We start from the raw sequence: 15,966 nt of genomic DNA, 5'->3' as shown, positions 1-15,966 counted from the left end.
CTCTCTCTCCTGATTATTCCTGAGTATTCCCAGAATTTTCAGCTTTTATTTCACAGATCCCAAATCTACATTCAATATTGGATAAATGTTCTTCCAATGTACTTTAAATCTTCAGCATTTAGTTTAGAATTACAGCATATTCCACTAAGTCCACATCGACCACCCGCTGACACTAGTTTAATGATAACCCACTTTCTCATCCACTCCCTACACACTAAGGGAGAAAACTGGAGTACCTAGAGGACATGCACGCAATCACAGGGGAATGTGAGAACTCCACAAAGAAAGCCCCCAGTCTGGATGGAACCTTGGGTCTCTGGCACCGTGAGGCAGCAGCTCTACCATCCCGGCTACTATTTACAGTACCAGACTCAAGAACAGCATCTTACCCTCTTATATTAGGCTTCTGAATAGTCCTTTCATTCCACGATCATCAAGATGACGTCAGAAGGAACTCGACCCGAAACGTCACCTATTCCTTTTCTCTAGAGATGCTGTCTAACCCGCTGAGTTACTCTACAGATTTTTGTGTCACTCTTTGCATGTTCTTCCCAGAGAAGGAGCTACTACTCCATAAGCTATGGCTCTGTCTGATTCACCTATACCGCATTGTATACATTGGAAGTGATGCGCTACAATGCTGAGAACTATATCCTACACTCTGTATCTTCTCTGTTCTACCTATTGTACGAGGTTGATTTGATTCTATTTATGTATAGTATTATCTCATCTGATTGACAGCATGCAAAGCCAAGCCTATCACCGTACCTTGGTACACCTGTGGCAATAATGTATCTAAACCACCTTGTGTCATTTGCAGGAGGTTCACTGGCAATGATTATTGCCCAAGATGAATATTTACATGAGGATGTAGTTCGAGAGTTTGGCGTTGATCTGGTGATGGGTTTGCACAAAATCCACAAGTTGGGCATTGTATTTTGTGATCTTAACCCTGCTAAGGTAAATGGACACTTTTGTATTGGGTAAGGCTTAGTTGTTGAACAATGAATGTGCTTCTTTCCAAAGTAGTTTTTGTAATTGACTTTATTTCTACCATAGTTTTTTCCATGCTGTCCCGAATCAACTGGCCTGGTTTTGTTTCCCAAAACAACTGATTGTTAGCCAGACCCTTCCTCAATTTGCCGTTGCTCTGTGTATTAGTTGTCGCGCTTTTCATTGTACTGTGGTCTCCACCTTGAAATACCACTTCCTCCTTCATTCTCATTTCATATCTTTTACTATAACCACATTTAAAAGATGTTTGGACAAAGGTTACATGGATATGAAAGTTTTAGAGGGATATGGACTAAATGTATTGAGTTTAGATGGGGCATCTTGGTCAGCATGGGTAAGCTGGGTGGAAGGGTGTATTTCCATGATGTGTAGCTCTTTGACTTTATCTTTGATTGGGATCCCCCTTCAGTTGTGATTGTTAAATGCGGTTAGACATTTTATTCTGTGGTAGATGTGAAAGCAGTTTGCGGAAATCATTGCCCGCTTTGCCACGTTTGAGACTACAAATTAATATCACAATATGGCTCAAGAAGTATACTTTTAAATGTTATTTTCCCAAAGATTGCATATTAACTACCTACCGTATTGTTGTAGATAGACACAAAATGCTGGAGTAACTCAGCGGGTCAGGCAGCTTCTGGAGATAAGGTATAGGTCAGAAGTCAACAGTGATTTATTTGTCACATGTGCAACTACACAGTGAAATTATTTTTGCATATATTACACATGCGGGCGCCGGCATTATTGTCGCTATTATTGAATGTCCGTTCGGCCGCACACGCTCGATGTACTGGAGCAGCTCCCGCGAACCAAAGTCCCTCTCCTCGCCCGGCCAACTTTGTGTCCCAGCGGAACTTCCTGCAGCCGACCTTGAGGACGCTGGAGGCATTGGGTGCTATCGAGCCCTTGGGCGGGTTCCCTGTCGCACTGATCGCGAGCCTTCGGAGGGGTTCCTGGTCCCACCAGAGACCGCGGCAAGATAGCCGTGCCTACCGGGGAGAAATTGGAGACAAGTAAAGGTCGGAACAAATCAGGGTTGGCAACAAAGGTTTCAAAGGTCTTTTATTGTCGCATGCACCAATTAAGGTACCGTGATATGCGAATTACCATGCAGTCATACCAAAAATAAAGCAACAAGGCACACAACTATATAAAAGTTAAAATAAACATCCACCACAGCGGACTCCCCACATTCCTCACTGTGATGGAAAGCAATAAAGTTCAATCTTCTTCCCTCATTCTTCTCCCGCGGTCGGGGCAGTCGAACCATCCGTCAGGGTGATCAAATCTCCCACAGCCAGCGGTCCAAGCCTCAAATGACCTCAGGAAGGGTGGAGCCCATAATGGCCCAATGTTGGCTGGGGAAGCTGAGACTAGGAGAGGGATACAAGGATGTGAACAGTTGAACTGGTAGGGCGACTGCGATGGGCAAAGTGGGGAGAGAGTGGGGTGGAGGGGGAAATTGGAGAAATTGCCATATTACTGTATTCTCTTTTTCTGCTCTCCCACAGATACTGGTTGATGGGCCAGGCACTCTGAAGTACAGTAACTTCAGCCTCGCCAAGGCCGAAGGGGAGAATCTCGAGGAATTCTTTGCACTGATTGATACAGATGACGATACAGGCGAAAACAAGGAAGAAACACAAAACAAATCCAGAAGTCGAACTCGAGGTAACAATCTATCATTAAAAAAATTCACGGTGATAAACGTCATGGATGATGATAAGACTTGAGAGCCCCCTCTTGTTAAATTAGAGTGTAAAATGTGATGGTTTTCCAAGTGTAGCTAACCTCAAGATGGAATGGGAATGTTCAGCAGGCTGGGCAACATCAGGTTCCCGCTGTTCATTCAGATCTTTGACCATGCTCTTTCTGGCCATTCTCGGAGATCTTGATGTAACTTTCCAATGCGGAAATTCCCTGCCTTTGAGTAACAGAAGTTCACTCTTTCAAACCGTGACCCAAGGTTGCATCCTGACGGGCTGTGGCCATGCCCGACAACAGGCTTGGTACGCTGCCGTGGTAACAAGAACCAGCCCGGAGAGGTTGCCGCCGAGCCCGTCTCTGCTCGCCCCGTGACAGGAGAGGAAGGAGTCTGACCCAGGGGAGTATGTGGACCGGAGAGGAGAGAGTCTGACCCTGTTGGAGAGGAGAGAGTCTGACCCAGGGGAGTATGTGGACTGGAGAGGAGAGAGTCTGACCCAGGGGAGTATGTGGACTGGAGAGGAGAGAGTCTGACCCAGGGGAGTATGTGGACCGGAGAGGAGAGAGTCTGACCCAGGGGAGTTTGTGGGCTGGAGTATGTAGACCGGAGGCGAGAGACTGACCGAGGGGAGTATGTGGACCGGAGAGGAGAGAGTCTGACCCAGGGGAGTTTGTGGGCTGGAGTATGTAGACCGGAGGAGAGAGTCTGACCCAGGGGAGTGTGTGGACCGGAGAGGAAAGAGTCTGACCCAGGGGAGTATGTGGACCGGAGAGGAAAGAGTCTGACCCAGGGGAGTATGTGGACCGGAGAGGAGAGAGTCTGACCCAGGGGAGTATGTGGACCGGAGAGGAGAGAGTCTGACCCAGGGGAGTATGTGAGTCGGAGAGGAGGAAACTGCAGGCCCATCTTGTCCAGAGAGGGAAGGCCACCGACCCTGAACCCTGCTCACCACGTGGATCCGAAATCGGGAAGGTGGTGGAAGGAGACAGAGACAGCAGCGGATGCTGGATAAAGGGAAGACTAAAAAGAACGGGGGGGGGGGGGGGGGGGGGGGGGGGGGGGGGAAGGGGGGGGGGGGGGGGGGGGGGGGTGGAGAGGGAAGGCAGACATGGGTTGAAGAAGGCAAGGTGTGGAGAGGGACATTGGATTCTAGGCGAAGGCTGCAACGGGTCTTTGTGGCCAGCTGCAGCTGGGATTGTAGAATGGCACCACTTGCATATAGACTCAGTGCGCTATTCTGTACATTCTTTATTGACCGGGTGTGATTATGCTTATGTCCGGGGATAGTCTTGCTGAGCTGTATTTCACTGTATCGTTCACTGTATTTCATGAAAATGTATTTCACTATACAGGTGACAGTAAAGGAACCATTGGACCAATTTGGGCTCTCAGAATTTGTGGGAGGGGGAATGTATTATTTTTTCCACTCTCCAAGCATGGTCTGGACCATTCCCTCTCTACACAACCCATCCCCCTTATTAAGTTGGAGATGCCTTGGAATGAGAATACCAGGGTGATTGAATATTGCAACATAGATTATTGACTCTAAATCTGAAGGTGTCAGTTGTACACTGAGTATTTACCAAGTATATAATTGACAGAGCCAGCTTTGAGGAAAGTTATCATTGTACCTTTCCCTTTGCTCTACCTATTGTACTTGGATTTGACAGCCATTGAGGCATAGTATCATTCAGCACAGAAACAGACCCTTTGATCCAACGCCCACTCTAACCAAGATGTCCCATCTATGCTAGCCCCACCTCCCCACGTTTGGTCCATGTCCCATTCAAATATTGTTATAGTACCTGCCTTAACTATCTTCTGGCAGCTTGTTCCATATACCCACCACCGTCTGTGAAAAAGTTTCCTTTCAGTTTCCTATTAAACCTTCCCCTCTCACCTTAAACCTATGCTCTCTGGTTCTAGATCCCCCTCATGACCATGTACACCTCTATAAGATCACCCCTCACTCTCCTACGCTCCAAGGAATAAAGTCCTAGCCTGCTCAACCTTTCCTAATAGCTCAGACCTTCAGGCCCTGCCAACATCCTTGTGAATCTTCTCTGTGCTCTTTCCAGTTTAACAACATCCTAGAGCAGGGTGACCAAAATTGAACACAGTACTCCAAATGCTGCATCACCAGCATCTTGTACAACTCATCTCCAAACTCCTGGAACTTGGAGTAGGCACTCACCTCGCCTCTGCAACTGGATCCTCAACTTCTTGACCAACAGACTACAATCAGTGAGGATAGGTGACAAATCATCCACTGCCATAATCCTTGGTGCCCCACAAGGATGTGTTCTCAATCTTATACACCTACCACTGTGCAGTTGGACACATACATGGGTAGGAAAAGTTTCGAGGGGTATGGCCAAATGCTGGCGATTGGGACCAGCTTAGATAGGGCGTGTTCATAGACGACACCGCCGCAGTGGGTGGAATAATGACGTGACGCAATACAGCAAGGAGATTGAGAACATAGACACCAACTTCTCCCTCAATTTCAGCGAGACCAGATTGTGACTGACTTCAGGAAGCAAAGCAGTACACACACCACAGTACACATTGAGACCAAGACCATCTCTTATCTGCCTGCAAAAAAACGATATCCCTCCATTCCCTACATATCTATATGCCTATCAAAATGTTTTTTAAATGCCACCAATGTATCTGTTTCAACCACCACCCCTGACAACGAGGTCAAGGCATTCACCACCCTCTTTCCCGCACATCTCCTTTAAACTTTGCCCCTCGGACATTAAAGCTGTACCCTCTAGTGTTTGATTTCTCCATCCGCAGTAAAAGATCCTGACTTTCTACCTTCTCTTTGCCTCTCGTAATTGTACATTCTTCGTCACGCTGCAACATCCGCATTCCAGAGAAAACAATCCAAATCTGTCCAACCTTCTCCGATAGCTAATACATCCAAATACAGATGACATCTGATAAACCTCCTCCACCCTCTCCAAAGCCTCCACGTCCTTCCAGTAATGGGGCAACCAGAACTGCACACAATTCTCCAAACCTGTATTTAAACTTTATTAAACATTACTCAGCCCACTTGCCCAGCTGATCAAGATCCTGCTGGAATGGGCCCAGCACTGTACCCTGAAACAAACCACTAGTCACAGGCCTCCAGTAGGAAAAACAACTTCCCCTCATCACCAGCACCCTGGTCACCTTGCTCATGAATCGTAGAGATCCACACCATGTCCTGGGAACATTTGTTAATGGTGTCAATATTTCCTTCACTGATGTACTTCCATTTCCATGCTGTCATACACACCTATGAATCATCCCAATTCAGCATTTCCATCATTATTTCCTGTTCTTTACATTCCCATTTAAGTATGGAAGTATGTTTATTGGCCAAGTATTCACATACAAGGAATTTGCTCCGCCCACAAGTAACAACATGACATACAGTGACAGTTATGAATGACTCCGAAAACACTAAACATTAATAATAATAAAACATTAATGATAAAATACCATTGATCAAGCAAATGTGAACCATCAAAATACCAGATCAAAGGGAGGCTACAGATTTTTGGCTGTTGAGTAGAGCAACTACTCGTGGATAGAAACTGTTTTTATGTCTGGCTGTGGCAGCTTTGACAATCCGGAGTCGCCTTCCAGAGGGAAGTGAGTCAAAGAGTTTGTGGCCAGGGTGAGAGGGGTCAGAGATGATCTTGCCTGCTCGCTTCCTGGCCCTTGCAGTGTACAGTTCATCAATGGAGGGAAAGTTGCAGCCAATAATCTTCTCTGCTGATTGGATGATCAGCTATATTGCCAAGTTTCATCATGGAGGGCTGGGCCTGTTTGCACTTTAGAGGCACGGATATTGGTTATTTTGTTCCTGAAATATGAATTAACAGATAATCGGCATGGAAAAAGGCCCTCTGGCCCACCGAGTCCATGTCGACCATCAATCACTTGTACATGCTGGTTTAATGTCATCCCACTTTCTCATCCACTCCCTACACACTAGGAGGCAATTTACTGAAGACAATGAACCTACAAACATCTGATGGGATGTGAGTGGGAAGTGGAGCACTTGCATAAAACCCACTTGGGTCAGAAAGAGAACGTTCAAACTCAACATAGGTGGCACCAGAAGTTAGGACTGAACCCCATCTCTTGTGCTGTGAGGCATTTAGTTCAATCACAAGACTAGCATGGGAAAGGAACTAGAATGTCCTCCCGAGATCCTACCTGACACACTGAGTTATTTGAGTACTTTTTCCTTTTTTTGTAAACCAGCATCTGCATTTCCTTAGACACAAAATGCTGGAGTAACCCAGTGGGTCAGGCAGCATCTCTGGAGCACATGGATAGGTGACGTTTCACAGAGTGCTGGAGTAACTCAGCGGAACAGGCAACATCTGTGGAGAACATGGATAGGTGACATTTCACAGAGTGCTGGAGTAACTCAGTGGGTCAGGCAGCATCTGTGGAGAAAAAGGACAGGTGACGTTTCGGGTCGGGACTGAAGATGAAAGGTCCGGACCTGAAACGTCATCAATTTCTGCAGTAATGCTGCCTGCCCGCTGAGTTACTCCAGCATTTTGTGTCGATCTTTGGTATGAACCAGCATCTGCAGTTCATTTCTATTACATCTGCCTTTCTTGTTTTTATATGGGAAATGGTATGATGGAATCGCACAGCGCAGAAACAAGACATTAGTTTAGTTTAGAGGTACAGTTTGGAAACAGGCCCTTCGGCCCACCGGGCCTGCGCCGACTAGTGACCCCCACATATTAACACTATCCAACACATGCTTGGGACAATTTTTACATGGACCAAACTTCTTTGGAGTGTGAGTGTAGATCAGTGTCACTCATGTTATGTCATACTTTTGTAGTTACGCCCATTAGCTTTACAGTAATCCTGCCTGCCTGGTTCCCCTTAGAATTAGGGAGACGTGCAAGTATGAAGTCATATTTGCTATGTAGTTAATAAAGTCTTTGGACCTTTATCTTGGTGTAAGGCTTTAGTTATTTACAACAGCCAAAACACAACAGAGAGGAAACTGAAGATCTTGGAGAAAACCCACGCAGGTTAAGGGGAGAATGCACAAACTGCGTACAGACAGCACCCCTAGTCGAGATCAAACCTGGGTCTCCACCGCTGTAAAGTGGCAACTCTAACGCTGCGTCACCGGGCCAACATTCTCATCATCTTATCCATGGTGACCATAATGCCCATCCACACCAATCCCATTTGCCCATATTCCTCTACGCTTTTCCTAAAGAAGTATATGTCCAAACATCTTTTAAATTTATATCTGCATCGTTCACCTCTGGTAGCTCATTACAGATATTCAGCACTCTCTGTGTTGAAAAGCCTACTGAGATCTCCTATAAACCTGTCCCCTATCACCTTATAGCTGTGTCCTTTAGTTCCAGACTCCCCTGCCTTGGAAGAAAGATTATGAATATTTATGTTTAAGAAGGAACTGCAGATGCTGGAAAATCAAAGGTTGACAAAAATGCTGGAGAAACTCAGCGGGTGAGGCAGCAAATAAGGAAAGATGCTGCCTCCACCCGCTGAGTTTCTCCAGCATTTTTGTCTACCTTATGAATATTTATCCTATGGTTAGTTTAGTTTAGAGATAGAGTGTATAAACAGCCCCTTCGGCCCACCGAGTCTGCATCGATCAGTGATCCCTGCACACTTCAGGAGTCAAGAGTGTTTTATTGTCATATGCTCCAGATAGAACAATGATATTCGTACTTAAAGCAGCACAACAGAATATGTAATATATACCTGTATACTGTAAATGTAATAAATGAGAAAAAAAGTTCAGTGGGGGTGTATATAGACACATACTCATATATACATATATATATAAACACACACACATACATGCACATAACATACAAACAAACAATAATCGTGCAATAATAACAATAATAATCTATGTAGTTTAGAGCTCAGAGATTGGACGAGTGCTGTTCAAAATATATTTTGACGTGTCATTTGATAAATCTGTCCTTTTTTAGGGTCCACAATATATATGGCGCCTGAAGTTTTGAAAGGTGAAGACAGTTCACCAGTCAGTGATTTGTGGTCCCTGGGCTGTGTACTGTACGAAATGTTTACAGGTGTGTATCTACATGTTCACCTCTACTCCCTCAGCCTGGTCCACATTTAAAATTTACGTAGCGTTCGTTCAAGGAGTCAATTTATGTAACATCTTTGATCTTCATTTGTTGAATTATTTAAAAGCTCTGAGAGGGAAGGGTCAACTCAAGGCTCTAACAACATTAAACAATGTGAAACGTTGAATGCAATTGTGAGATGGAACATCAGAACCTTATGGTGCACTTGAATGTTATAATGGACATAAATGGATCGCATTACACTACTTGCTTTGTTTTTCTACCTCGTATAGTAATTATACCTTGTGCTAAATAAATGTACAGTCTACAAATTATGATATTTAGCATGCATTGACACAATAATCATCAATACAAATTAACAATTGATTTAAGAATGTTATGGAATGCCTGGTGTGGGAAATGGCAGTGATGTCCCAGCTTACAATGATTCAATATTTCTGTGAACAGTCCATTATAACAATCTAATCAAGTACAACACATGCCCCATAGTGAAATGGGAAGTATTAAACTATTCATGTCCTATGGAGCACATATACAAAAAGTATTTTTATACATTTATACAAAATGCTGGAGTAACTCAGCGGGTCAGTCAGCATCTGTGGAGAACATGGATAGGTGAGGTTTCACAGAGTGCTGGAGTAATTCAGCGGGTCAGGCAGCATCTCTGGAGAACATGGATAGGTGAGGTTTCACAGAGTGCTGGAGTAACTCAGCGGATCAGGCAGCATCTCTGGAGAACATGGATAGGTGAGGTTTCACAGAGTGCTGGAGTAACTCAGCGGATCAGGCAGCATCTCTGGAGAACACGCATAGGTGAAGTTTTGAGTTGGAACTCTTCAGTCCAAAGAAGGAACCTGACCCGAAATGTTCTCCAGTGATGCTGCCTGAATGGCTAAGTTACTCCAACACCTTGTGTCCTTTTCTTGCAAACCAGCATCTGCAGTTCCTTGTTTCTAAATGATAATAGATGGAGATACAAGGATCTGCAGATGGTGGAATCTTAAGTTAGACAAAAAGTGCTGGAGAAACTCAGCGGGTAAGGCAGCTTCTGTGGAGGGAATAGACGGGCAGTTTTGGGTCAGGACCATTCTGTGTGAAGAAAGGGTCCCATCCGACCCAAAACGTTGCTTATCCATGATGCCGCCTGACCTACTGAGTTCCTCCAGTAATTTTCACTTTAATGAATTAATTTTGGGTTGGTGTAGGGAAATTATAATAGTGTCAATGGTTTGTCGGTTCTGGGCCTGTACTCGCTGGAGTTTAGAAGGATGAAGAGTTACTTCATTGAAACTTACTGAATAGTGAAAGGCATGGATAGAGTGGATGTGAAGAAGATGTTTCCACCAGTGGGAGAGTCTAGAACTAGAGGCCAGAGCCTGAGAATTAAAGGACGTTCCTTTAGGAAGGAAATGAGAAGAATTTCTTTACTCAGTGGGGGGCGAATCTGGAATTCTTTGCCATAGACGGCTGTGGAGGCCAAGTCAGTGGATATATTTAAGGCAGAGATTGATAGATTCTTGATTAGTACGGGCGTCAGGGGTTATGGGGAGAAGGCAGGAGAATGGTCTTGATGGGCCAAATCGCCTAATTCTGCTCCTATCGGTTATGACCTTATATTGTGGTAACATTATTGTTCATTGTTATTTTATTACTCCTCAGGAAAACCACCATTTTTCTCAGAAAACTTGTCGGAGTTGACGGAGATGATTTTGCATGAAGATCCTCCACCACCCAAACCTCAAGGTTCAGTAACTTGTCATGGTATTTAGTGAATTGTTCAAGCCAATGCTTGATACCTGTTCCTGCACTATCTCAGTGGAGCATTTGTCACTCAGCCCCGGAGACCTGGGTTCAATCCTGACCTCGGTGCTCACTGTGAGTTTGCTTGTTCTTCCTGCATCCTTGTGGATTTCCTCCAGTAGCTCCAGATTTTTGTCCCACATCCCAAAGATGTGCTAGTTGATATGTTAAGAGGCCACTGCAAATTGTCTCTAGTATATAGAGTTGTGGTCGGAAAATTGATGAATGTGGAAAATGTATAAAATTGACGCCGGTATGTGTACCACTTTGCTTCCTGAGTCCGATCACAATCTCCTTTGTCTTGTACCTCTGGAAAACATGGATAGGTGACGTTTCACAGAGTGCTGGTCTAACTCAGCGGGTCAGGCAGCATCTGTGGAGAACATGGATAGGTGATGTTTCACAGAGTGCCGGAGTAACTCAGCGGGTCAGGCAGCATCTGTGGAGAACATGGATAGGTGACGTTTCACAGAGTGCCGGACTAACTCAGCGGGTCAGGCAGCATCTGTGGAGAACATGGATAGGTGACGTTTCACAGAGTGCGGAGTAACGCAGCGGGTCAGGCAGCATCTGTGGAGAACATGGATAGGTGGCGTTTCACAGAGTGCTGGAGTAACTCAGCGGGTCAGGCAGCATCTGTGGAGAACATGGATAGGTGACGTTTTGGGTTGGAACACTCCTCAGATGGAGGCCAGAACAAAACAGGGCCGGAACAAAAAGTACAAATATGCAAAAATTCTCTTCTGAGCTTTTGCAGTTCTGAATCCTTGTATATAGTTTTCATGAGCAGGTCTATTTTGCTGAATGTATTATTGTCTGATTTCTCTTCAGCTGCAACTGTAAAGTTGGTTGATTTGACCAGGTAGAAAATGTTTTGCCTTGTGTAAACAAGAGTTTAGAAACGCAACATGGAAGCAGGCCCTGTGGCCCACTGTGTCCACACCGCCCACCTATTACCCATGCCCACTGGTCCTGTTATCCTACTTTCTCATCCATTCCCTGTACACTGTGGGCAATTTTGCAGTGGCCAATTAACCTACAATGCCGCACGTTTTTGGAGCATGGGAGGGCATTGGAGCACCTTGAGGAAACCCACGTAGTCACAGGGAGAACGTCCAAACTAAACACAAAGTGCCTGAGGTGAGAATTGAAACCGGGTCTCTGGCACTGTGAGGCCACGGCTCTAGCAGCTCTACCATTGTGCCACTCTTTCTTTAATAGTGTTACAGATACAGAGAAAGTTACAAGCTGCTATTAAGTTTGATTCACATATTCTCTCTTAGGACCGACAGGAGAAAAACCTTCGGCTGAGTTTCTTGGTTTGATTGAAGACTTGCTTCAGAAAGAGCCTTCAAAAAGGTATTTATATCAGATGGATTGAGGTCTTTTATTATTGATGAAAAGTCATCCCATGAAAATATATGTGATTGTTACTGCAGTATGTGATTCAAATGGGATGACAGCTTATCCTAGCACCATTGAGTCATAGAATCACGGTCCAACGTCTACAGATACACATTGAAAGCATACTGTTGGGTTACATCATGGCTGGGTTAGGGTACAGCTCAGCCAAGACTGCAAGGAATTGCAGAGAGTTGTGGAAATAGCCCAGTCCATCACTCAGTCCAAACTCCCCATCATCCACTCCATCTACACCACATGCTGCCTCAGAAAAGCATCAAAGATATCCCACCCTGGTCGTTCCTTCTCCCTGCTCCCATCCGGCAGAAGGTACAGAAGCTTGAAAGTGTGAACCACCAGCTGTTTCCCCTCTGTTATCAGGCTTCTGAACGGTCCTTCCGTAAGCTGGGGTACTGTCCGATTCACCTCTCCCATTGTGGACATTGGACTTTGTCTCTGGAACTGATGCGTTACATTGCTGAGGGATGGTGGTGGAGGTAGATGTTGAGACTTTGGATAGGCACATGTAGATTCAGGGAATGGAGAGGTAGGGATTATGTGTAGGTAGATATGAGATGTAAAGATTCAAGGTCTCGGCGAGCTGCGGCCATTCCACTGACAGCAGGCCTGGCTCGCCCATCGCAGAACTGGGAAGCTGCCTGTGTGGGAGCATCTTCCGAGGCTCGTCTCCTGCTCGCCCCAGAAGACCCGGTGAGAAGGGCCGAGAGAGAGTTGGCAATGGCGCAATTTCAAGATGGCGGCGGACGGAGGAGAGGATCGATGAGCAGGCTGTGGGCTCACTGTAGATCAAATAGTATTGCTGATTTGATCCATGTCTGGTTTTGCTGCTGATGACCTGATCTGTTTCCCACACCACCGCCACCTCGTGCATGCGGACAGCCATGTTGTGTTTTAGTTTTAACTTACGATTCGGAGTCCACAGTACTCATCTCGATGGTCTCTGTATGTATACAAATTAAAGTACTTGTTATGATATACAATGACTCTGTATAAGTACTTTGCACATGGTGTCAGAAGTGGGATTCGAACCCATGCCTCCAGTTGGAATGAGGCCGGGATCACTGCCTGATGGCCCTTTTTGATAACCCCGCCTTCAATGGCCAGTTCATCTCGGACAGAAAAATAAGGCCGAACAGCAAGCGGAAGCGAATGCTGATTGCCAAGCCATCCGTATATCCAATAAAATATAATTGAATATTCTGCACTCTGTATTTTCCTTTGCGCTATGACGTACAACGATGATGTAATTGGATGGTATGCAAAGCAAAGCTTTCACTGTACCTCGGTACATGTGATAATAATAAACCTGAATCTTATCCATGCCGAACATGACGCCGATTATTTATACAATATCATCTGCCTGCATTCCTACCCCTATCTATCGAAGTACAGTTTCGTTTAGTGCATTATTGTCCTGTGTATTGAGATACAATGAAAAGCTTCCGACTCGCATGCTATCTAGTCAAACAAAAGACTAGACATGATTATACTCAAGTCATCCGCAGTGTTTAGATACTGGATAAAGAGTACAACATTCAATGTAAGATACAGTTCCTTTAAAGATACTTTAAAGGTCCCTAACCCTAACCTTAGCAGACACTTCTATGTCTCTACTTCCTCAGAAGGCTTAGGAAGTTTGGCGTCTACCCAACAACTCTCACCAACTTCCACAGATGCACCATAGAAGGCATTTTATCGGGATGCATCACAGCATGTTTTGGGAAAAGCTCTATCCAAGACTGCAAGAAATTACAGAGAATTGTGGACGCAGCCCAGACCATCACACAAAACGACCTCATTTTTGTCTCCCTTCCATTGACTTCACATATACGTCACGCTGTCTCGGCAAGGCCAGCAGCACAATCAAAGATGTCGCACCCTGGCCATTCCCTCTTCTCCCCTCAACCATTGGGCAAAAGGTATAGAAGTGTGAAAACGCACACCTCCAGATTCAGGGACAGATTCTTCCCGGCTGTTATCAGGCAACTGAAGCATCCTACCACAACTTGGAGACCGTCTACCTCCTTGGAGACCGTCGGACTACCGTTGATTGGACTTTATGTGCTTTATCTTGCTATTCAGTTCATCATGTATCTGTACATGATGGCTCGATTGTGATCATGTATCGTCTTTCCACTGAAAATAGACACAAAATGCTGGAGTAACTCTGGAGACTGGTCTGAAGAAGGGTCTCGACCCGAAACGTCGCTCATTCCTTCTATCCAGAGATGCTGCCTGTCCTGCTGAGTTACTCCAACATGTTGTATCCATCTTCAGTGTAAACCAGCATCTGCAGTTCCTTCCTACATATATTGTCATTCCCCGGACAGGTTAGCATGCAACAAAAGCTTTTCAATTCACCTCGGTACACATGACAATAAACAGAACTCAAACTCTTCCAGCAGCACGGCATCACAGCTCTCAGGATCTTGCGCCTGGAAACAAACATGAATTGGTCAACCCATCAAAGGAAAGGGGCAGCGCGGAGATGAATTGAAGCATTACAGACCTAGGAGCCTAAACGGTCTAGATCAAAGTGGTCTATGATGAGAATGAATCTCCAGCAATGAGATCAGTGAACATCAGAGGGACATTTGCCCCACTGCCCACAAGATGACACCGTAACCCAATGAGGTATATGGGTGGTCAGGACCGTTCTCTAGCTGGTGTGAGGACGATGTGATGTACTTGTCCAAGTACCTTTAAAACATGTTAATTATATCTACGTCTACCATCTCCTCTACAGTGCCTTTCATATAACCAGTATCCTCCACATGGGAAAAGTTAACACCTCAGATCTCCTTTAAGTTCCTTGGAACCATCATCTCCAAGGACCTGAAATGGGGGGCCACCATCGACTCCACAGTCAAAAAGGTACAACAGAGGATGTACTTCCTGCGGCTGCTGAGGAAACACAATGTGCCACAGGCAATGATGGTCTAATTCTACACGGCCATCGTAGAGTCTGTCCTCATCTCCATCATGGTCTGGTTTGGCTCAGCCACCAAGCCAGACTCCCGGAGGCTGCAGCGAATCATTCGATCAGCTGAGCAACCTTCCCTCCATTGACGAACTGTACACTGCAAGGGCCAGGAAGCGAGCGGGCAAGATCATCTCTGACTCCTCACTCTGGCCATAAACTCTTTGAATCACTTCCCTCTGGAAGGCGACTCCGGACTGTCAAAGCTGCCACAGCCAGATATAAAAACAGATTTTTTCTACGAGTAGTAGCTCTACTCAATAACCAAAAATCTGTAGCCTCCTTTTGCTCTGGTATTTTATTTTGTTCACATGTTTAAACTGTTATGTTTTATTATTATTATTTAATGTTTTATATGTCATTCCTAACTGTCACTGTATGTCATGTTGTCACTTGCGGGTGGAGCACCAAGGCAAATTCCTTGTATGTGAATACTTGGTCAATAAACTTATTCATTCATTCATTCAAATCGCTTCCCTTTCAACTTAAATCAGTTCCCCCTAGTTCCTCTGCCTTGGGATATGGCTTGAATGTTTTTAGATGTTTATGCACAACTTTTTTCCTTTTGGTCTCTGTTCTGTTCTTTTTATAAAGCCAAGTCTCCCAATGCTGTAGGACTTGCTGTAATGTAGTAATATATCTTTCTTCATCTATCATTCTCCTTCTGAGATGTGTGCACCACAGTATCTTGTTTAGGAAGGAACTGCAGACGCTGGTTCACACGGAAGATAGACATTTTGTGTCTATGGTATCTTGTTTTATTGCCATGCTGTTTTTATTGGAATATTTAATTCTGGGCACCATCTTATAGGAAAGATATTGTCAAACTGGAAAGGGTACAGAAAAGATTTACGAGGATGTTGCCAGGACTAGAGGGTGTGAGCTACAGGGAGAGGTGGAGTAGGCTGGGACTCTAT

At 45.1% G+C, this 15,966-nt stretch overlaps 1 protein-coding gene across 2 annotated transcripts in view; it reads left to right on the top strand.

The window, feature by feature from the left end:
• ulk4 (unc-51 like kinase 4) overlaps positions 1 to 15,966 on the top strand; it is a 315,218-nt gene that overhangs the window by 13,214 nt on the left and 286,038 nt on the right. For both annotated transcript variants that reach the window (XM_055653277.1, XM_055653269.1), the window contains exons 4-8: positions 821 to 960; positions 2,526 to 2,685; positions 8,728 to 8,829; positions 10,507 to 10,590; positions 11,931 to 12,006. In XM_055653277.1, the coding sequence (XP_055509252.1) occupies positions 821 to 960; positions 2,526 to 2,685; positions 8,728 to 8,829; positions 10,507 to 10,590; positions 11,931 to 12,006 (562 nt within the window). The remainder of the gene's footprint in view (positions 1 to 820; positions 961 to 2,525; positions 2,686 to 8,727; positions 8,830 to 10,506; positions 10,591 to 11,930; positions 12,007 to 15,966) is intronic.

This window comes from Leucoraja erinacea, chromosome 2 (genome assembly GCF_028641065.1).
Source record: "Leucoraja erinacea ecotype New England chromosome 2, Leri_hhj_1, whole genome shotgun sequence".
NCBI lineage: Eukaryota > Metazoa > Chordata > Chondrichthyes > Rajiformes > Rajidae > Leucoraja > Leucoraja erinaceus.
Note: the sequence above shows the minus strand (reverse complement) of the source record. Positions and strands in the feature narration are given on the sequence as shown.